The sequence below is a fragment of the Aspergillus pseudodeflectus genome, assembly GCF_044049435.1.
Source record: "Aspergillus pseudodeflectus strain CBS 756.74 chromosome Unknown BJX68scaffold_52, whole genome shotgun sequence".
Taxonomy (NCBI): Eukaryota; Fungi; Ascomycota; class Eurotiomycetes; order Eurotiales; family Aspergillaceae; genus Aspergillus; species Aspergillus pseudodeflectus.
The window spans coordinates 33235-55131 of record NW_027263828.1 but is presented as its reverse complement, the minus strand read 5'-3'; the positions used below and the strand labels follow the sequence as shown (position 1 = coordinate 55131).

Sequence of the window (21897 nt, the reverse complement as noted above, 5' to 3'; positions counted from 1 at the left end):
ATTACCAAAAGTATCGGGAAGGGCTACACTGCTCGAGGTTCTGAATAATATCCCTGGCGGATATCAATGGATCTCGTCCTTTCTTGATAGAGTCCTTGAAGACCAAGCGGCAGCATTATCATGTAAGGTTGGGGAGCGTCAAACAAAACGGCAAGTAGGCAAGTATAAAGATGCTAAAAGAGACTTTAATAGTGTACCTGGGCAACCAGAAATGAGCCGCGCGGGGCACATCATACGTCCCTGACACCATCAGCAGTTAACAGACGCAGACACAAGCACCATCACATGGCAGTAGCTTCTGTTCCAATTTACGCACTTGATCGCAAGAACTTGCGCCACCTACCGGCACCTTTTGCACTTGAGCAAAGAAGAACATTCAAACACCCCCGCGTTGATCCTATAACATCAGAGATAGCTTTCGAGTCGGGCGAAAATGTCTCTATTTTGGGTCTTTGGACACTATCGATACCATCATCCTAAGGATGAGCATTCCTCCTGTGAACTCCTTTACGCAATACTGGCATCCTTAATCTCCCAAAATGGTTTAGCGCCTCACGCGGAGGTGTAGAGGTTCCAGCATCTTCCTTTTTAGTCCAGCATCTGGTCAGTTGCATGCATCATTCTGAGTCTAATTAGTAATTTCACTATTTTCCTCCGACATTTTCAGAATATCCGCCCTACGCCCTGTCTTGCACATGGACCTACAGGTAGCTTATTTGTGCTATCCAGACCCTCCCTCCGCAGGGCTCGTATTCTCGGTTAGAGCGAGATACCGCAAATCCTGATTTATCAGCAACTCTTTGCGATTCCGTTCCAGCTATAAAGTCCACTGCATTTTTGCCTCAGCTGCATATCCCAAGCCATCCCGCTAATTCCAAAAGGCATTAACACCATGGGCAGCACCACCACCCCCGAACAACCATTCGAACGCCTGGAGCAAGCGTTCCTGAACGCAATCGAAGACGGAACCTGGCCGGGGGCAGTCGTCGCGGCGACCAACGTGAATGGCACTTTTCACTACGCCAAAGCCTTTGGCAAGGACACGTGCGACTCTAACGGCAAGCTCTTCGAGATGGATTCAATCATGGCGATTGCATCCATGACCAAGCTCCTGACTACCATTGCTGCTCTGCAGTTGGTTGAGAAGAAGCTCATTGGTCTTGATGACGATGTCACTCCGTGGGTCCCGACGCTTGCCGACCAGGAGGTGTTAGATGGCTGGGACGAGGCAGCAGGGGGGCGACCGCGCACGCACAGACGGAAGAATAAAATCACGCTACGCAATCTGCTCACGCACAGTAGTGGCGCCGGCTACGACATGAGCAATCCGGATCTTGCCCGGTTCACCGCGTACATGGGCCGCGAGGTGAACTCTGGCGCCACGGTCGATGAACGGTTCGGGTATCCTCTCCTCTTTGAACCGGGCATTGGCTGGGAGTATGGCACGGGCATGGACTGGGTCGGACAGGTCATCGAGCGCCGGACGGGGCAGACCTTGGAGGTATACATGCAGAAGCACATCTGGGAGCCCCTGGGTATTGAGCGCATGTCGTTCTGGCCTGGGAGTATTCCGGATGCTGACAAGAAGCGAGCTAGGATGTCGGTTCGTGATCCTGTTTCTGGGTGGCCGATTTCGCTTGAGGGACCTGTTTTTACGGAGGGAGTCACGGATTGTTTCGGGGGCCAGGGGCTGTACGCGTCGATGGAAGACTTTTTGAAGGTGCTGCATTCAATCCTGGCTGATGACGGGCGGCTTCTCAGCAGTCAATCGACGGCGATGATGTTCCAGCCTCAGCTTGGGGAAGCGAGTCGGGAATCGCTGCAGCGGCATCTCAGGGCATCCACTCCCAGCTCTTTGTTTGTTGGTATTTTCGACAACACCCTGTTGTACGACTGGGGCCTGGGCGGGATGCTATGTATGGAAGATGCAAAGACTGGCAGACGAAAACAGTCCTTATTTTGGAGCGGAGCACCAAATCTGTTCTGGGTAAGTCAAGATGTGCACAAATTCAGTTTCTTTTGTGTAGTACTGACAACACTTTCGCTCGCAGTTCATTAACAGAGAAGCTGATCTATGTGGCGTGTTGGGCACGCAGATTCTCCCTCCTTGTGATCCCAGGGTGGCCAATGTGATTGAGCTGTTTGAAAGCTCCGTTTTCACTGCTCGAGAAGAACTTCCGGGCGGGCAGGGGGGTCGCTAAAATGTTTAAATTTGACGTCGAGCGTGACAAATCCTATTAAGTCTACAGTAATCATAATTTACTCCACTACCTGTCTATCTTTTGATTGAGACTAGGTTACTGCAATAATTTAGAACAGTTCTAGTCCTGGCCAGAGTTCTGTGTGTGCGGCTTGTTCTTCAATATCAAAGAACCGACCACATGAGCCTGGAGTCGAGAAAGGAAAGGGTAGTGGTTGTACGAATGTTTCAGGAGCTATGCAGGGCCAATGAGGGCGGTTGATCTACTCCACAAAAGAGACATGCTGAGACTCGACGAGAGGAAGCCTGCTCACCATATCTTTGACTGAAGAAGCAGGACGATTTAGACTATCCTTGGTTTCGAGATTACAGCTTTCATGTTATTTTCATTAAGAATCGTTGCCCTGTGTCATAAAGGGTTGAACCAGCAAAGAGCCAGGACCCCAGCCCGTTGGTAACAATGACTCTAACAATGGAACCGCTGACAACAGAAAATCTGTTGTGCAGTTTCTTTGAGCGCTGATAACTATAACCTGGTCAAGATTTCCGTCGTCCAGCAACCCTCGAGCGTCCCCATCAGGCACAACTATCCAACACCACACCAACACACAATAATATCCCATAACCAAACTCCACTATTTGATGAAAATGACCAAGCGAAACATCACCTACCACGTCCTCGGCGGTCACGTTAATCTTGAAGCCAGGAAGGTCAGTGAAGATAAGAGGACGGAAGCCGAGCGAATTGCCGCAACCCATTCATAAGAAGCCGAAATCAAGGCTAGATCCATAATTTAGTAAAATGAATAGGGATGGCGTGAGTATAAAAGGGGTAGTATATCTTAGCTGATTATGGAAGCAGCGACCTCTTATCTATTCAGGCACGGAAGGGGTGACCTAGGCCTCCGACATCGTACCTTCCTGACTGAGACGAGTACAAAAAAGGGGGCACGATGGATGCTCCTTCCTCACATTGACGCCTGGTATTTAGGATAGAAGTACCTCAACCGCATTAAGCGTGGCTCTCCCCTCGCAGGACGGTAATGGCACAGGCGCGGTCTACAAATGGGATGTGCTGAGGCCGACGATGTCATCTATGTACTGCCTGCCTGCTACCGTTCCTGTGCATGTATCTTCTCCAGCATGATCCCCCTCGCCTCCTTAACATGCCCCTCAACATCCAAATCCTAAAGCTAATGTAGCCACTCCTGCATCATAGTCTTAATCTTCTCCCTATTATCCCCAACACCTTCTAACCTTAAACATAGAAGGTACCCATTCTTCGCGCTGCTCGCGACAGCCCTCTGACTTCGTGGTCGACACACGGCATCGTATGCTTTAAACGCCGCGACGACGTGCTCTGCCATAACGACGCGCGGATTACTAAGGAGTTTAGTAAGAACGAGTGCATCTTTATTTACGTGTCCCGTACCAGCGCCCTAGTATAGTATCAAAGCATGCATGGCATTGCCAAGGATCATGATGCGGGCGCGGGTGTATGTTAAGATGTGCAGGTGTTCAAAGATGGCCCATTAGGAGGGGTCCGCCATGTGCTACACAAGTATCAATAATCGCATTTTAGAAGCGAGGTAAAGAGGAAGGGAAGGAACACACCTTAACTAACTTATTTATCTACGTCCCTATCCCTCCTAGATCCCTCCTTATATCCTCCCTTCTTGTGTCCCTTACCTATCCCTCCCTACTCTATACCTATCGCTCTTTTAATAGAAAGATACTAATATTCACCTTCTTAGCCCGTATAATTAGATACGTAATCCTATACGCCCCATAGCTAATATACATCATCACAACGCGCGCGCGGTGCTTGCTAATAGCCTCTACTATTATCTCTATATCTAGCATAGCACAGTACCCGTACATCCCACTATAATAGGGTTACTTTTCTAGGTATTTAGATTCTAGTAGGATATACTATTTAATGCGTGAGTAGATGCCATTATAGCCAATGACTATATTAGCATATGCAGTCGCGCCGTTCTTAAAAACCATCTCCATCCCATCCCCGCTAGGGGCCTCGCGTAGGTTCGCAAGCCTTATCCTAAATTTCACTACATCCAGCAGAATAAGCCGCACAAGCGCATTAAGAAAATCCGCCTATCACCCTATCATCTGCCCGCTTGGCAACACCTTAAGATTAAAGAGGACCTCCCTATTCCTAGGATATACATTACCTATTACCTATATAACCTTAAACCAGGTCTACTTGAACTTTGCAAATCCTAGACTATCTACATACGTGGTAATCAGGTCGTCATAGATATTTTGAATCACGGGGTCTAAGAGCACGTATTTGTCAACAAACTTTGCTCTCGGGACCTATTGTATTAAGAGCAGTTAATCGCCAGATTTCAATTCATCTTTATTGTCTTTGGCTTCCTCCTGGTGTTCCTGTTTTCGTTTACATTTTTGGTTGGATCTAGGTCCGCGCATTGTTCAGCGTCCCTTTTGAAGGCAAAATTAAACAATCAGACAAGAACTCTAACTTGGTCTTGACAAACTGGGTAAATATCTAGGGGATGCAATAGCTTGAAGAGGCAGATGTTACGCAGCTCCTGTAGTTCATATAAATCAGGCTGTCTTCGAATACAGGGGTCATCGGGCCGTCATTGTTCCGTTCAGCTCGAATTAAACAGCTCCGCAGTTCCAGCTGATACATCCTTGAATGAATCGTCTACATGACAGTGACGAAATGAGACATCTTCCTTAATCTTGAATAGCATTGAACAGAAATCTGCGGTATGCAGTCAGTATTTCAAAAAAGTGTAGTATGATGTGCTGGCTTTTATAGTGAAGACATCATGTGACTTTCGTTTATGCCTTTATTGGCGATGACAACTTTCATATCCATTTCTCCGAATCTTTCTACATCTCCCCTTGATCCACCATCAATCACGAAGCTATACAACCATACCGAAGACCGGGATTACTTATCAGGTCAGAACTAAGTAGCATGTCAGCTCCAAATGAAACCTTCTACCTATTTCCCAAACTCCCACCCGAGATCCGTCTGGCGATCTGGCGCGAGTGCCTCCCTTACCCCCATGTCATGGAGCTCGACTACCAACAAGAAGAAATCATATGGGACGAAGATCCTCAATGCCGAAGGAACGGAAGAATAACATCGATTAATGCGGGCCCTCCCATGATTTCGCGCGTTTGCCGAGAGTCAAGAGCCGTTGCATTCGAGCGCGGCCACCCTCAACTACTCCCGGACCCTAATGTCCCGGATACGGACGATTTCTGCAAATACATGCCTCGAAACCCTTGGCTTGATACAGCACGCGATATAGTCCACCTAAACTGGGAGCCATGGGTTGATATTGATTGGGGAACATATGAGATGGGCGATCCAGTTCGCTGTCTCATGTGGTATGCGGCGCTGACTAGGTGCCGCGAACACTCTATCATGATAGGCCTTTTGCAAACATTTCAAGGCCGTAAAAACCCCGATCAACCTGATCCTCAATACAGGTGGACGCGGGCAGAGCTTGCAGACCTGATGCGCACACGGCCAAATTGGTCAGTCGTCGTTTTACCACCTGTTGTAATCCATGCCAACGCTAAGACTGGTGCGGGCTTATTTGGTCTTCTGACTGACGCGCGCGTGCAACTTGTTGATGCGGATGACGAGGCAAGGGTAGCCAAGTTTGTTGCACTGGGTGAGGCGTGTAATGTTACCATTGGGGCGCGGGTGGGGAAAAAGGAGCTAGCTTTAGCCAAAGAAGAGTTGCGTGATGCAGTTAATTGGTTTTTTGGGTCTGAGGACAAGGCTCCTGTGATGCGTCCCGTTGTCATGTTTCGGCTCTGCACTGGAACAGAATGCCAGGCTTTCTATTGCAAATAGGAAGAAATAGGTTCACTGCATATGGCGATTTTGGTTCTCCGCTATATCACACAGCATACTGGTGTCCTGGACAAGATGCAGGAGGTTTGTATACAGTCATTATTCATGCCTTGTGTATATATTTACTGGATACTGCTGCTGTCTATGCGCGGATAATTAACTGACGGACCTTAAAAGATAGTCATGGCTTGAAAAGAATAAGGATTTGTCCCATATGTACAAAATACAGCAGGGGAACAAAGTCAAAACCAATATACAAAACCAAAGCACTAACACGAACTATCCCCCCAAGCACGAGCTTCGATCCTCTGGACTCCTTGAACGGTATCCCAATGCATCTTAACATTACCTAACGTCGTCTTCTTAGTCCTGACTTGCTGCGACATCCACGTCTGGAAGTCTCGCCAGTGGTCCGCAAACGCAGAATCTTTGGCAACTGTACTCTCGATGTCGACGTCAAGGTACGTTGAACCATCAAGCGCCGTGGGATTTTTTGTCTCCACCGTCAGCGAAGTTCCCTTTTCGTCCCTGAGGTAATCGTTGATGACATCAATATAGTTTTGCCCTTGTTCAGCAATTCGGGCCTCATGCGTTCCAGTAATAGCCGTGCGCGCTTCCTCCAGGCCGTCGGAGAGAGCCTCATCACCAAGCGCAATACGCGCAGCCTGGATCTTATTCGTCATCATATCCAGGATAACACTCAGCTGCGGGTTTTCCACGGTAAAGGTGCCAGCCTGAAAGAGCTTATGGGCGTCCGTATCCGGGGTAAAGCCCCCACCATTGAGTTGCGCGATTTGCTCAGCTGCGGTGACGGCGTCAGGCCAGAAGTACTTTCCAATCGACGTCGGGAGGCCGGAGGTTATCTTTTTGTTGTCCTTTTGGATGTATTCGAGGAATTCATCGAAGTAGCAGGTTCCGTCAGGGACGGTACCGAAGCAGTTGGGTGCGATCATCTCGTCTCTTGCGCCGAAGGCTTGGATGTCCATGCGGTATGCCATCCACATGTACACTACCTAAAACAGAGGCCAAAGTCAAAAAGGATATTTTTTTTCAAAGACAAGTATGGAATCGATCCATCGGAAAGGGAGCGAGCTGAAAATGCCTACCTGGTAGGGCCCGGCTTTTTTGCTGGCAAGTACATGAGGGGCCAGGAATGCTGAAAGCAACAGTAGATAACTAAGAAGCATCATGTATGGCCCTTGAAAGCTAAAGAGAACTTTGTAGACGAGCGATGGGGAAAAGAAGATGGAAATAATTTTGAACGTGTTTGCGTGGGCTCTAGAGGATATTAGACGGAAATTCTCCCTCACCAGTCATGATGCTTTCTCATCAACCCCGTAGCTGAAAGCCTTTTCCGACAAGTATAGTACTCTGGAGTATCAAACATAATATGAATACAACACAATAAAAGCGGAAATTCGATTCCTCCGGACATGATGTGGATACAGGGTAATTTCGCTTAGTGCATATTGGGGACCAGTGCATGAGTGACTGAGCAAAAAAGACTGCATTAGCGTCAGATTCTTGCAGCCAACAACCATGTGCAGAAGGTCATTGGGTGAAAATGCGACAGTTGAGAATTCCTGTGGGCTAGTTTGGTCAGAAGGCCAAAGCCGAAACCGCTTTCGCTCTTGGAGAGGTGACGGACCCAAGCTAAGCGCTGCCAAGCACGCCTAAACAAGAGCTTAGGTCTGTATCTTGAGCTGCCGTCTCTTGCCAAGTTGGGGGCGGATTTCTTAGCCCCAAGCAAGAAAACACCCGGCGATACTTTCCTTCCAACTTTCAACGCATGCAACACCCGATTTTGCCACGGAACTGTCCCAGAAGGGACTTTGTTCCGGGACATGGGTCGCTAAATTGAATCCCGCAAGGCAGATTCGCGGACAGGTTTCGGAGTAGGGTTACATAGTTGGTTTTTCTTAAGCTTGTTGGACTTCGCTACGGAAATTACACAGGATCGCCACTTCATCCTCTCAAGTATAGGAGATCAACTCCGAGAAAGCATGGCAATATGCCTCGGTCTATCTGCGGCCCTCGCCTATGCCTAATTTCAACAAAGTTTTATTGATGCTGGATACTAACGGACGGAAATATTTGAGCTTAGCAGTTCGAAACGCCACTATAAATCTCCACCACACCCCCCTCTGTATTCCCTCAGCGCTGCATCAACAACTTCGCTCTTCTCATTTTTTGACACAATGAGCGACGTTTGCTCATACATCCAAGTCCAGGCCGATGATGGGTGTTGGGCCCTTGCCGACCGCTGCGGCATCTCCCAGGACACTCTCACCCAGTATAACACTATTGACGACTTCTGTAACACACTGAAGGTGGATCAGTATGTCTGCTGTTCTGAAGGGTCCCTTCCCGACTTCTCGCCCAAGCCTGACGACGACGGCAACTGCTACGTCTATATAATTCAGCCGGATGATACATGCGATGACATCGCCAAGGCGAATAAGATGGAATCCGACAAGATCGACGACTATAATAGTCTCACTTGGGGATATATGGGTTGTAATGCGCTACAGAAATACCAAGCGATATGTCTAAGCGAGGGCATGCCGCCATTCCCTGAGCCTGTTGATGGGAATGTCTGCGGTCCACAGGTTAGTTTCTCTCCCTCTTTGCCTCCGGCATGAATAGTCATAACTGGTTATTTTGTAGGTACCTGGCACAAAGCGACCAAATAACGGTTCCACATGGGACTGGGGTGAGCTAAATCCGTGTCCCCTCAACGCCTGCTGCGATATCTGGGGCCAATGCGGCATCACTCCCGAATTCTGCACCAACACTACAGAGCCTGGCGGGTGAGTAGTAACCACCATTCAACTAGAATTTCAGGCTTTAACACAGAACTACAGAGCACCAGGTACCGCCAGGAACGAAACAAACGGGTGCATTTCTAACTGCGGCACTGATATTATAAGTACGGAGGTATATAGACCCTTCCCTCTACGCATCGGCTATTTTGAGAACTGGAACCTTAACCGCCCATGCGCAAACATGGATATCTCCAAGATGACCGAGGACGGCTACTACACACACGTGCACTGGGCCTTTGGCAACATCACCGAAAGCTGGGAGGTGGACGTGAGCGGTTCCCAGGAACAGTTTGACGGCCTGCTAAAGCTAGAGAACATCCAGCGCATTATAAGCTTTGGTGGCTGGGGGTTCTCGACTGATACCTATACGCACAATATCTTCCGGACGGGAGTAAGGGACGGGAATAGACAGACACTTGCTGCTAATGTGGTAAACTTTGTTGTGGATAATGGCCTTGATGGTGTGGACTTTGACTGGGAGTATCCTGGCGTAAGTTTTCCTCCCACTTCGGATAAACAAGGTTAGCTGATTTTGGTGACTCTCCCAGGCCCAAGATATTCCAGGAATCGATCCAGATAATCTTGACTCGGGAGAGAACTATGCTGAGTTCCTGAAGCTTGTTCGCTCCCAGTTGCCATCCGAAAAATCCATGTCCATGGCCCTGCCAGCGTCATACTGGTACCTGAAAGGCTTCGATCCGCTCACTCAGTTTGATGATTACATCGTGAGTAACTTTGCTTGCGAAGCCCCGAAACGGAAATGAGTGCTTATTCCTGCTACAGGACTACTACGTCTACATGACATATGATCTCCATGGCCAGTGGGACTATAATAACACATTTGTCAAGTGAGAAACTATATCTATGGCCAGTCTTCTCCTTCCTCGACATAGACTAACACCACCAAAGTCCTGGTTGCGAGCTTGGCAACTGCCTTAGGAGCCATGTGAATAAGACCGAGACCGAATACACACTGGCTATGATTACCAAGGCTGGAATCCCGTCTATCAAGGTTGTGCCTGGTCTTGCGCTGTACGGCCGCAGCTTTGAGATGACCGACCCGTCATGTCAAGGACCTGAGTGTACTTTTACTGGGAAAGAATCAGGCGCCACCAAGGGAGCCTGCACGGATACGTACGTGTTCATTATTGTTTCCTCTTATTTCAATAGACTGACGTTGACCTACTCATTTCGGCAGTGCCGGCTACCTCTCCAACATCGAAATCTGGGGCCTAATTTCCCAGGCTAACAGTGAAGACAACTCCGACAACGTTACCATCACCCAGTATGAGGATGAAGGCGACATCTTGGTACGTATTCCATAACCTCAACAGAAAAATAGCGGGCAAAAAAAGTATATAATCTAAAACCGGAATCGCACACAGATCTATAACGGCAACCAATGGGTCTCCTGGCTCACCCCAGACAGCTACAAAGCCCGTCAACAGTGGTATGATGACCTCCACTTCGGAGGAAGCGTCGACTGGGCCGTCGACCTCAATCGAACTTACAGCAACAACGGTACAGGCGATCTCGAGGACTCCGGAGATGACTGGCCCGCGTGGGAGCCCTGTCCATCTATCACTTTCCCCTACCTCGAGGGGCTACAGACGGCACAGGAAGCCGGCGCGATTCCGGACTACTGCGTCGCGCAGATGACGCTGGACACGCTGATCTGGATGCTGGATACGGCCTATGAGAATTACACCGATGTCAACAACGGTTACGATGAGATGTTCGATTATTATGTCAAGTATATTGAGAAAGTTGTTCCGTCCGTCCTCGAGAATGCTTTTATGTGGAATATGAGCATTACAGGGAGCAATCAGCTCATTCCTGAGATTGGACCTGGGTTCAATTGTACGGTTGTCACTCAATCGCAACAAACGACTGTATAGGAACTTACTGACTCGATTTCTTCGCTAGACTTTGACTGCCAGTTCCCTGAACAAGATGAAGTTGTCCCCTGTGCCGCCAACTGGGAAGACAACCTCGACCCTCTTCTCAGGTACATCGACGCGACCGACCTAAACCTCAGCGACAAAGACGGGTTCGCGACAGCCCTCGCCAACGCCGGCCTCCTCGAAGACTGGGTCGATTTTGGGGATTACAAGATCCAACGCACCAATTACAATACCCAACCCGCGGCCCACTGGACACTAAGCTTTACCGGGTGGCCGATCAAGAATGAGTCTATGGTCGTACAGAATCCCAAGGATATCGTCACGAAGGGTTTACCTAATATCCCAGAGATGCGGTCTGATATGGAGAGTACATTATTGGAGATCATGGGGGGAGGATGGATGGGTGGTGATGCTAGAGATGCGGCGCTTGCTTACGCGCCGGCGGTGTTTATGCTGCAGCAGGCGGTTGATAGTATGGCGCAGGCTAAGGAGTTGGGGCAGGAGGAGGAAGAAGAGGAGGAAGAGGAAGAAAGGAAGAGGAAGGAGAATTTCATTTTGCTGATTATTAGTGTTGTGTTTATGGTAAGCATTCAACACCCCCCGTCCCCCTCCCCTCAATCTATTCCTTGCCTCCCTGGTTTTTAGCCCATGCGACTAACAAAACATAACAGTTCGTCCCCATGGTCGGTGAAGGAATTGCCGCTGGTCTCGGCCTGGCCAATTTGGCCCGCGTCATCGCTATCGCTGGTGAACTGGCTAACGCGGCCCTGGCTACGTATGATACAGTCAAGGACCCAGCCTCGGCTGTGGTCAACATGTTGGGTATGCTGTTTGGTGTTGGAAGCATTGCCAAGGCATCCCGCAATGCAAAGGGTCTGAGTGAGGTGGCCAACTGGAGGAAGGGGATGAAGGCCGGAGAGATTACGTCCCTGGGTAAGATTTTCGAGAATGGGGATTCAATGGTGCAAAGCATCCTCGGTAAAGTCTGCAAGATTTGATGTTGTGACGGAGGTCGGGATAATTTTATTTAATAACTCCTCTCGCTATCAATATTTGGTATTTCTAGGTGCTGGTATCTGTAGAAGCTGTTATTTTATATATACAATTTGTATCACAACCCCTTCAGTCTGATCACAGCAATGGGCGTCACTTCAAGATTGTCAACGCGCTAGTTATTAATCCCGTAACTAAAGATCCAGTCGGCTATAAACTTGTCCCACACTGCTCCCAGATGCTCATTGCCGAGGAGGCTTCCTCGCACTCCATCCGCTCCGAGTTCGCCAAGTATCCGATCTGGGTCACGCGGCAGGACGATGACGAGCTGTTCACTATGGGCGAACAGACTGTGTAATGTTTAATCGGCTCTAGACTAAAAAAATGGCTCGAAACGCGCCAGGAACCGCAAAATCATCACACTAAAGACATTGTCATCTGGGATACGTTTAGAATGACGCATAACCCACGTCTGGAAGAGTGGCCCATCTTGCCTGTGGAGAAGATGACCGTTACACTAAAGCTGTCCAATTTCTTCTTGAAGAACCACGCGCTCGGCTTGCCGATTTCGCGCCCGGTGGCTGATAAGAGTTTGCCTGCCGTTGGGGACAACGACAAGGAGAGTGAACTTGTTTACGAGGGTCAGAATGAGAAGAGTGAGCCTGTTGATGCCGGTAAGGATGAGAAAGGTGCGGTTGTTAAAGGTGGGGGGTAACGTGAGCCGCACGGCCCCGCGGTGGGCAGCCACTGGGCAGTCAGCCAAGCCTGCGCCTCGAATTGAGCTCAAAACTCGAGGCTCAGAGAAAGCAACGTTTTTCGTCAACGCGACCGCCTGGTACGTCGTTTATGTCGCAGGTATAACTAATACAAGTCATGCAGGAGAAAATGGTCAAAGCGGGAGTTGTTGATCTTCGAGACCGGCATCCGGCTCGAACGCCTGCAGTCCGCGCGGATCGAGGCAACCCTCAAACTCCTCGCGTCCAGCCTGTCCCAAGGGCTATGAAAAGTTCACTCCGGCAATGGGGATGAACCATTTTCTAGGCGAGTCAGTGAACGCGCACCCGATCATGAACCGCAATAGCTATCGGTGAGAAATCCGGTCGAGCCTTATTCCCGGGATCTAGTTCCTAACGAGTTAACTGATTGGGGTAGGTTCGCCCTTTCGGAACACCATCAGTAGATAGTCTTGGGTTTTAGATTGGACGGCCACCACTTCTGCTTGAATATCTTCGTCGTTAGACGGCAGATGATTAGCGGCCCAGTATTCATCGGCGCCAAGCCCAATGTCTGTCCCCGGAGTTACATTCCTCGACTCCAGCCGCTAATAACCAAGCCAGATCATCGACGCAGGGCCATTGGACGGCCTTACCCTCTGCACAGACGAGGAGAGATACACCCTCCAGCTAATGCAAAGCCTCCCCCCCTATCTCCAAACCGCAGCGCAGATCTACCCAGCAATGTGGAGCGAAAAGATGCCAGCGGCAGCGCAAGAGCTCCTCATCAGGGCGCTCGAGTCCTCCTGGTTCTCTTGCCTGAGGGTCCGCTCGCCGCGCAGTTGCGGTTGATCAAGGCTCATCTGCGCGAGACGTACTTCTCCTGGATTGGCGGATTCGGCGGCTCGGACCCCTTCTACTACCGGATTCAGAGCGCCGTGATCATGGTTGAAGCCATCGCAACAGACGATATGCGGAAAAGGGCGTGGGAAATCTGGTGCGGGAAAGATCGATATTTCCTCGTCATGCTGCGAACATATTATGAGAACAGTGACAGCGAGGAGGGCTATATGAAGTTCAGGGAGTACGCAGAGACGTCGGACTGGTAGTCAGATGTAGCGAACTGCCTCGCTCTGATGACCGCGCGGTCTTCGGCTGTGGTGACGACTAGAGGCGTATTTTCAATGTTCCCCTTGAGATCGCGCGCTGTAGGGATGACACTCCAAGATACGCTCCTCGCGATCCAAACAATATCGTGCAAATAGGGCCACGGGTTGAGTATTTCCCCCGCCATACTAATCCAGAGATAATGCAGCGGAGGTACGCTTCTTGCAAAAACTCGCTCGCATTAGCAAAGGAAGAGAATCCGACCTGGACGGAGGATCCAAATGTCCTTCTCGAGAAGGGAGGCAGTGCTGTGAGGTACTTGCTGCACACAGCCTCAATATCGTGGATCATCATTGTGGACAGGCACATGTCCGAAACAGACGAGCTGCTTGTTATTTATTTCGACGCGAAGCAGATGGTCACTGTTTAGGGGCGGGTTGCGCTTGACCAGGGATACCTGGATGAAACGTGGATGGCTCGGGAAGACGGCGTGCTCTGTGGACCGGTTATCGAGCAGGGAACGGTTGGAGACAAGTACCTTCTCACTACAGAGTGTGGCAGAAGATTCTTCCGGTTGACTGGTGATCTGGAATATGATGACAGTCTGGGCCAACACAACAGTCTTCAACGGATCACTGCAACGGTCAATCTGCTTGACAGCATCTGGGCCCGTTACAGCGAGAAAGGTTTATGAGAAAGGTTCAAATTGGGCCCAGTATAGCTGCCCGAGTCGGTCCCGTCTTTGAGCTGACAGCAGGATCCGCCACTATCAATTCATTCCCTTTAAAGCAGATATTCTTTGATCCGCTTCAAGCGCTGGCGCACTTCGTCTGGGATGGTTGTCGCATTCCATCATTGTCTACGTCCGCTGCGGGATCGGGCGAGTCCGTATATACTCAAGAATATCAGTTCGATAGGTCGAGTACGAATCTGCATAGATGCAGGATTACCGATCTTGGAAGTTGGAGGGGATCTGGTCGATTTAAGCTTGGCCACGCTAGTTTCTGCTTCCGGACTGGGCCGGGAAATGTCGGGCTGTCCACTCTGGGGCGATAGCCGAGAACCCAGGGACAGATGTCGAAACAATGGCGCTGCAAGTCAGCAACGTCTTGAAACTGGACGCAATCGACATCTCTGACCCATGAATCAGACCCAATCTCTCCGCATCTCGACCTCGTATAGAGCGGCGGAGGCCGCCGGGTGTGGGGACCAGGCGTGATAAGCAGGCGCAGCCACAGATACCAAGAACGAGATAAGACCTCATTGACAGCCTGCTATTACTCGATCGCCGCCTCCCGAGCATCGGACGGTCGCGAGTGCGTCGCTCGCTTAGCATCTGGAGGGCTGAGTGTGGCTTGATGGCAGTCCAGTGCCTGCTCGTGGTGCTGCTGCTTATCTCTCGCTCGGACGCTGCTTTCTCGGCATCCTTGGGAAGACTCGTGCGCCTTGGCTTCATCGGCAATCCAGTTATCTTATCGTTGGAGTTGGCAGGATAAAATGACCTCGTGTCCGGCGTCATGGCCTCGATTTTCTCTCATCCGGAATCCATCAGCTTCACACTCGATCTAGTATTCGACGGGATAGCTGGATATCGCCATGGACAACTCCATCCACTCGACTGATGGACCCGACTCGGTCGTCCCGGGTTCCAACCCCAAAAAGACCATCGCCCAGCGCATGCGATCGGTCGTACGAGCCTTTACCACACGCGACGGCCTCATCGGCGACTACGACTATGGCCATCTGTTCCGCCCCGAGCTTCCCTTTATGACAAAGGATCCCCGTCCCCCGCCCTTTTTCGGCCTCAACGAGAAAATCCCCGTCCTCCTTGCGTTCATCCTCGGTCTCCAGCATGCGCTGGCCATGTTGGCCGGTGTCGTCACGCCCCCGCTTATCCTCTCCAGCTCGCTGAGCCTCTCCCCAGACCTCCAGCAGTACCTCGTTTCCACAGCGCTCATCGTCTGCGGTCTGCTCTCGATGGTCCAGATCACACGGTTTCACATCTACAAGACACCCTATTACATCGGCAGTGGTGTCCTCTCGGTGATGGGCGTCTCCTTCGCCATAATCTCGGTCGCCAGCGGCGCCTTCACCCAAATGTACTCCAACGGCTTCTGCCAAGTCGATGCAGACGGAAACAGGCTCCCCTGTCCGGAAGCCTACGGCGCATTAATCGGAACCTCGGCCTGCTGCGCCCTGGTCGAGATCGTCCTTGCCTTTGTCCCGCCAAAGATCATGCAGAAGATCTTCCCGCCCATCGTCACCGGTCCGACAGTCATGCTGATTGGAATCAATCTGATCGGAACCGGGTTTAAGGACTGGGCTGGTGGGTCCGGCTGTATGGATGCGATCTGTCCGAATGAGGCTGCGCCGCGGCCGTTGCCTTGGGGAAGTCCTGAATTCATCGGGCTGGGTTTCCTGGTCTTTGTCACGATTATCCTCTGCGAGAGATTCGGAGCCCCCATTATGAAGTCTTGCTCTGTTGTCGTCGGTCTCTTGATGGGCTGCATCGTCGCCGCGGCTTGCGGGTACTTTAGCCGAGCAAACATTGACGCTGTACGTCCCTTGCCCCCGATCATCCCCATCTTCCCATCTTGCCCATCCCATACTAACCATTTAGGCCCCCGTCGCCTCCTTCATCTGGGTCAAAACCTTCCCCCTCTCCGTCTACGGTCCCATGGTCCTCCCCATCATCGCCGTCTTCATCATCTGCGCCTGCGAATGTATCGGCGACGTCACGGCCACCTGCGACGTCTCGCGCCTCGAAGTCCGCGGTGGCACTTTTGAATCGCGCCTCCAGGGCGCCGTCCTCGCCGACGGAATCAACTCGGTCATCGCCGCGCTGGCCACAATGACCCCCATGACGACGTTTGCTCAGAACAACGGAGTCATCGCGCTGACGCGCTGCGCGAATCGCACGGCGGGGTACTGCTGCTGTATAATTCTGATTGTGGCGGGGATCTTTGCAAAGTTCGCCGCGGCGATTGTGGCGATCCCGAATCCCGTCATGGGTGGGATGAAGACGTTCCTGTTTGCGAGCGTGGTGATTAGTGGGCAGGCGATTGTCTCCAAGGCGCCGTTTAATCGACGGAACAGATTCATCCTGACAGCGTCGATGGCGTTGGGATACGGTGCCACGCTGGTGCCGATGTGGTTTGCGAATGTGTTCCCGCCCACGGAGAATCGGGATCTGGAAGGGTTTGAGAACGCGATTGAGCTTGTGCTCGAGACGGGGTTTGCTGTTACTGCTTTGTATGTTCTCCCCTCCCCCTTCTTCTTTCCCTCCCATCTGAATCGTGAATATCCAGCTAACAAGTGTTTCGCAGTGTCGCAATGCTCCTAAACGGAATCATGCCTGCCGAAGTGGAGGAAATTGGCGCGGTGACTGCAGTACCTGCTCCATCCCCTTCAGATCGAAACGGGGAGCCGGATTATCAGAGCAAGCAGGCTTAGAGGGCTTCCCTTGTTATTACTTTTAGCGCTAGTGTCAATTCACAACGTACATGTCCACCGCTTGGCAGATTGGTGCGAAATCTGCCGCTACGTCCCAGCCTAGACTTTGTAGGGTGTAGATGAGACGTGCTTGAGATCTGTTCGACTCACGACCCTATCATTGATGACTACCAGGGATATCTGTGGCTACAGCATCTACCAGGTTACACCTTCTCAAGCTCCTGATACTCCGCCTCCCACATCTGCACGCGAATCCACTCCTCGAGATCCTCCTCATCTTCGGGAATCCCCTCCTCCTGCGCAAGGCCCTCCTCAACAGCCGTCTGAATAACAGCCTTGGCGACATTCAGACTGAGTTCGCGCACGTCCTCGACGTCAGGAAGGAGCGGTTTATTCGGATCCTCCAGTGCAGGGGCTTTCGCGGCGAGTGCTTTCGAGGCCGCGACGATCATTTTCTCTGAGACGCGGCGCGTTCGACTGAGGACAGCGCCGAGCCCGATGCCGGGAAAAGCGGTTGAGTTGTTGCACTCGGCTGTAAGGTATTAGCACAGTCCACGCCGATAATCTTTACTAGGAGGACATGGAGAAAATGGAAACATGGGAGAGGAAGGGACATACCAATCTCCTTCTTAACCCCATTAAACTCAACAGGCGGAAACGGACTCCCCGTCGCAACAAGTGCTTTGCCATCGGTCCACTCGGCCAGATCCTGCGGCCGCGCCTCATGCAATCTCGTTGGATTAGACAACGGGAAGACAATCGGGTGCTCGACATGTCTCGCCATCTCACGGATGATTTCCTCGGTGAATGCGCCGGGCTTCGTCGACGTCCCAATAAGCACGTGTGGTTTCACCCGCTTGATCACGGAGAAAAGGTCAATGTCCTCACCCTCAGGCCACTCGCCGTCTTCCTTGGCGAAGAACCGTTGTGTTTCCGTGAGACTATCCCCTTGCGACTTGAGGAGGAGTCCCTGCTTGTCAATACACCAAACTTGCTTCATTGCCTCGGCCTTCGCTCTCCCACTCTCCGTCGCAATCGCGTCGCTTATCTGATCCGCAATCCCCGTCCCCGCGGACCCCGCGCCGAAACACACAACGCGCACGTCCTTGAGTGCAACCTTGCTAACGTGTAATCCGGCCATGAGCGCCGCAAGCGTCACGCACCCGGTTCCCTGGATGTCGTCGTTGAAGCACGGGATGTCCCCGCGGTATTTGTCGAGGAGGCGTTTCGCGTTTCGGAGGCCAAAGTCCTCACTGTCTACCGTTAGCCGTGCATCTATCTCGCGAACGGAGGGAGGGCGTTGGGTGGGAGGGAGACTCACAAGTGGATATAAGCATTCGGAAACTTCTTCCGCGCAGCCTGCACAAATCGATCGACAAAGTCGTCGTATTCTTTCCCTGTTGCGCGCGGCTGCCGGAGGCCGAGGTACAGTTCGTCGTTGAGGAGGTCTTGGTTCTGGCCGGGGCTGTCAGTCGACACTTTTCTCAATTCGAGGTATACTTACATTCGTCCCGCAGTCAAGCACAACGGGGAGTTGTCTTGACGGATGGATCCCCGCGCATGCTGTCGTGATGACGAGCTTGGCGACGGAGATGAGGATCGCGCCGACGCCTTGGTCGCCGATACCCAGGATCTAGAATACAACGTGAGCATCTTCCCCGTGTATACTACCGAGGACCAGTCGGCAATAAACAGGGAAGGAGAAGAAAAACAAACCCACCTGCTCCCCATCACTAACAACAATATAATCGACCTCCCCGCCGTCGCGCGGCGCAAAATTCTCCAAACTCGCCTCAATACTCTCCCGGCCAGAATCATTGATATTCAAAAAACACCCCTCGGGCTTCCTAAAGAGCCTCGAGTAATTCTGGATCGCATCCGCCTCGGTCGGCGTATAAATGACCCCAAACATCTCCTTGAGATGCGTCTGGAGCAGTCGATAGAAGAGCACCTGGTTCTGCGCCTTCATGCTTGCCATAAACGTGTTTTTCGCGAGGTCGCCGGGCCGGCTGGCATACTGCTCGTATGCGCGCGCGACTTGTTCGTCGAGGGTCTGGATGTTTGGTGGGAGGAGCCCGTGGAGGCCGAATTTTTGGCGCTCGGCCGCGGGGAAGGCTGAGCCTTTGTTGTAGTAGCTGTTTCCCAGCAGGTTGGCGCCCTGCGTCTGTTAGACTTTGTCTCCCAGTGAGGATGTGGTCTGGGTTGGGCTGGCGTACGGTGTAGGGACACTTGATCGGTCCGTGCGCGGCGCGGGGGAGATGTTTGAATTTCGACATTGCCCCTGCGTTGCCGTTCTTTGCGTTTTCTTTTTCGAGCAGAATAAAATCAGGAATGCCCCCTGCGTCGGAGAATAAATCAGCTATGCAAGCTCTGCCGTGTCTCTGCTGTGGATTTATCAGGTTACGGTGCTGTGACGTAGGTGCCCACCGGGTGGGGAGATGTGCCCTGATCCGCGCCCATCCGCCATGTGGGATGATGCTTAGCAACAGTTTTATAGTCCAGGCAGGAACCTTGTTTCTATTTTAATAATGTGCTTGTGGCTTTTATGTTTTCTTTTTCGGATAAGTCCGCTTGCATCCCGATGGCCCTCAATTTGAATTCGTATGTGCCTTTGGTTGTCTGCCACTATATATTTCGACAACCCTCACAACTTTGCGAAGGGAACAGCCAACTATTAAGATAATAATCCCACTAAAGGATAGGATATCCCACTCCGGCTCGGTACATGGCCTAATAAACATATCTGAAATGCACATTCTCGCGATCGGTCAGATCCTTGAACGCCAACCGGTCGCGCTCGCTCTCATCCAGATCCAGCGCCTCGCGCCGCTTATTCTCGCGATACCAGAGCACAGCGAGCGTTGACGCCGAGGCGATTGTGATGCAGTAACTAAATATAAGAGTCAGAATCTCCCTGCCCACTGAAAGCACGATTGGAAAGAAAAAAAAAGGGGGTGTACCAAATAATCAACCCCGTCCACAACTCGGGGTAGTGGTCCGCCTTCTGCTGACTCTTGATGAGCTGCGGGCCAACAATATTGCCCACGCAATATGCGACGAAAATCGCACTCGCCATGAAACTCTTCTTCGTCTGACCCGCGATATTACTCGCACCAAGTGAAATCGTCAAACCCACAACGGGGCCGAAGAACCCGATCAGCGAGTACCCGGCAACAGGCGTGACGGGTTTATGGCCCCAGGATGACTTCCAGATCATCACGAAGCCGGCGAGAACGGGGAGGCAGCAGAGGACGAGTAGCAAGATGCGGATGTTGCGGACGCGCGAGCAGATCCAGCCCGTAAGCACGATTCCGACGCCGGAGATTGCGCCGAGGGGGAATTGGAAGAGGATGGCTTGGAGAGAGGAGTAGCCGAATGTTGCGACGATGAGGGGGCCGAAGCCCGAGACGGCGCCGTTGACGGTGTATCTATCGACGGTTAGTTGTTGCTCCTGAACGGTAGAGGATTTTGGGGGTGCGTACGCAGCAGCCATTGTCAACGCGATCAACCAAATCCTCACATCCAAAAGCGCCTCCTTAATCTGCCCCTTCTTCAACTCATGGCTCTTGACGCCCAACTGACTCGCGCGCAGCCGCTCGACAGCAACAATGCGCTCCTCCGGTGTAAGGAACCACGCATGCAGGGGATCATTCGGGAGGAAGAAGCACCAGATTCCGAAAAGGAACGTCAGCACACCGGCAAAAACATAGATATACTGCCACGGCTTCAGAGCACCACCTTCAATCTGCGCGAACCCGTAGTTGAACCCGCCGCCGATGATGGTGAACCAGCCGGTCCCGGACCACCACCAGCTCTGTCGGAGCGATTGCTCGCGCTGCGTGTAGTACCCGCTGACGGTTACCATGAAGCCTGTTGGGATAATTGCTTCGGTGAAGCCTATCGTAGTCAGTACACATTATATCAATACGGGGGAAAGAGTGCATACCTAAAAAGAATCGCTGCGCAAGTAACCCCCTCCAACTCGTTACCCCCGCCGTCGCAGCACAAACAACCGCCCAGAACATAACCGACGGACCAAGGACATATCGCGTCTTGAAACACTGCAGGAGATACGTCATCGGATACGACCCCGCAAGCTGTCCAAAGTAAAAGATGGACGTCGCCCAGCTCAGTCGCGACGTATCCGTCTGCGGCGGGGTCACCGAGGTGTCCGTGACAGACAGCTGCAGATCAGCAGTCATGCCGAAGAGCGCGGCGCTGCCGAGGATCGCCTTGTCGTAGTAGACTAGCCCGTAGCCGATGACCATCGCTGGCATGAGGAAGAGGTCGATTTTGCGCAGGACGCGACGCTCGACCTCGGGGTCGATGGGGCGTGCCTCATCACCGAGTGCGTCGATTCCGCCCGCGACGGCGGTTTTTTCATTATGGGCCGCAGTGTGGGGGGCGGGGGCCTCCGCACCGTCCGAGGAAGCCATGATACTTGATACGTAGTTGCGATCGATGTCTCGCTGTCAATGCATGCAGTCAAAAAGAAATGTGAAGCTTAAATAGTCGCATCCCTGCAGCAGGAGAATTTTTCCTCTTGGCGCGATATCGGACTAGATCCAAACTCTAAATGACATCTTTGGTGAGCCAATGACGAGTCTCCGCGCTGTTCCGTATGGGGTTAGCGGAGGATGACATCAGTCGCGCCAGGGATGAGCATGCTTTATCTTTGGCTTCGGGGAACGCAGAGTGCCAGGGAATTGCCATGTGCAGCTTGCGGAATCTCTTCCCTCAATTGCAAGAACATATCTGTATGACTGAAGATGTCGACCATTCTAACGCCGTCAAGTGCCAGGAGGAAATCGTCCACCAGCTTCCAAATATATAATAG

The 21897-nt window shown here is 51.7% G+C and overlaps 7 protein-coding genes across 7 annotated transcripts; 4 read left to right on the top strand and 3 right to left on the bottom strand.

Annotated features, from left to right (window-relative positions):
• The first annotated feature begins 681 nt into the window (after nt 1–681).
• BJX68DRAFT_244856 (serine hydrolase domain-containing protein) lies at nt 682–2309 on the top strand. Its single transcript, XM_071041388.1, has 2 exons — nt 682–1987; nt 2052–2309. Exons 1-2 carry the CDS (start codon nt 893–895, stop codon nt 2199–2201), a joined length of 1245 nt encoding a protein of 414 aa, XP_070894979.1. The 5' UTR covers nt 682–892; the 3' UTR covers nt 2202–2309.
• Nucleotides 2310–5089: 2780 nt separating this feature from the next.
• BJX68DRAFT_244855 (2EXR domain-containing protein) lies at nt 5090–6318 on the top strand. The gene has a single exon (XM_071041387.1). It carries the CDS (start codon nt 5172–5174, stop codon nt 6063–6065), a length of 894 nt encoding a protein of 297 aa, XP_070894978.1. The 5' UTR covers nt 5090–5171; the 3' UTR covers nt 6066–6318.
• A 16-nt stretch (nt 6319–6334) lies between these two features.
• On the bottom strand, nt 6335–7063 carry BJX68DRAFT_270709 (uncharacterized protein; the record flags this gene model as incomplete). Its single annotated transcript, XM_071046740.1, has 1 exon — nt 6335–7063. One exon carries the CDS (start codon nt 7061–7063, stop codon nt 6335–6337), a length of 729 nt encoding a protein of 242 aa, XP_070894977.1.
• A 1111-nt stretch (nt 7064–8174) lies between these two features.
• On the top strand, nt 8175–11792 carry BJX68DRAFT_278403 (glycoside hydrolase superfamily; the record flags this gene model as incomplete). The annotated part of the gene is made up of 10 exons (XM_071048524.1): nt 8175–8674; nt 8733–8875; nt 8930–9380; nt 9439–9615; nt 9674–9738; nt 9800–10024; nt 10089–10200; nt 10276–10750; nt 10817–11376; nt 11466–11792. The coding sequence occupies exons 1-10, from the start codon at nt 8264–8266 to the stop codon at nt 11790–11792; spliced, it is 2946 nt and encodes a 981-aa protein (XP_070894976.1). The 5' UTR covers nt 8175–8263.
• A 3141-nt stretch (nt 11793–14933) lies between these two features.
• BJX68DRAFT_167733 (nucleobase:cation symporter-2 family protein) lies at nt 14934–17142 on the top strand. The gene is made up of 3 exons (XM_071036992.1): nt 14934–16163; nt 16228–16859; nt 16934–17142. The coding sequence occupies exons 1-3, from the start codon at nt 15204–15206 to the stop codon at nt 17058–17060; spliced, it is 1719 nt and encodes a 572-aa protein (XP_070894975.1). The 5' UTR covers nt 14934–15203; the 3' UTR covers nt 17061–17142.
• Nucleotides 16898–19336, bottom strand: BJX68DRAFT_278400 (NAD-dependent malic enzyme; the record flags this gene model as incomplete). The annotated part of the gene is made up of 6 exons (XM_071048523.1): nt 16898–17592; nt 17679–18313; nt 18382–18515; nt 18565–18693; nt 18781–19218; nt 19277–19336. The coding sequence occupies 6 exons, from the start codon at nt 19334–19336 to the stop codon at nt 17264–17266; spliced, it is 1725 nt and encodes a 574-aa protein (XP_070894974.1). The 3' UTR covers nt 16898–17263.
• Nucleotides 19337–19596: 260 nt separating this feature from the next.
• On the bottom strand, nt 19597–21658 carry BJX68DRAFT_244828 (putative MFS transporter). Its single transcript, XM_071041386.1, has 4 exons — nt 21007–21658; nt 20543–20957; nt 20021–20488; nt 19597–19950 (listed from the first exon to the last, which is right to left on the bottom strand). The coding sequence occupies exons 1-4, from the start codon at nt 21494–21496 to the stop codon at nt 19791–19793; spliced, it is 1533 nt and encodes a 510-aa protein (XP_070894973.1). The 5' UTR covers nt 21497–21658; the 3' UTR covers nt 19597–19790.
• Nucleotides 21659–21897: the final 239 nt, after the last annotated feature.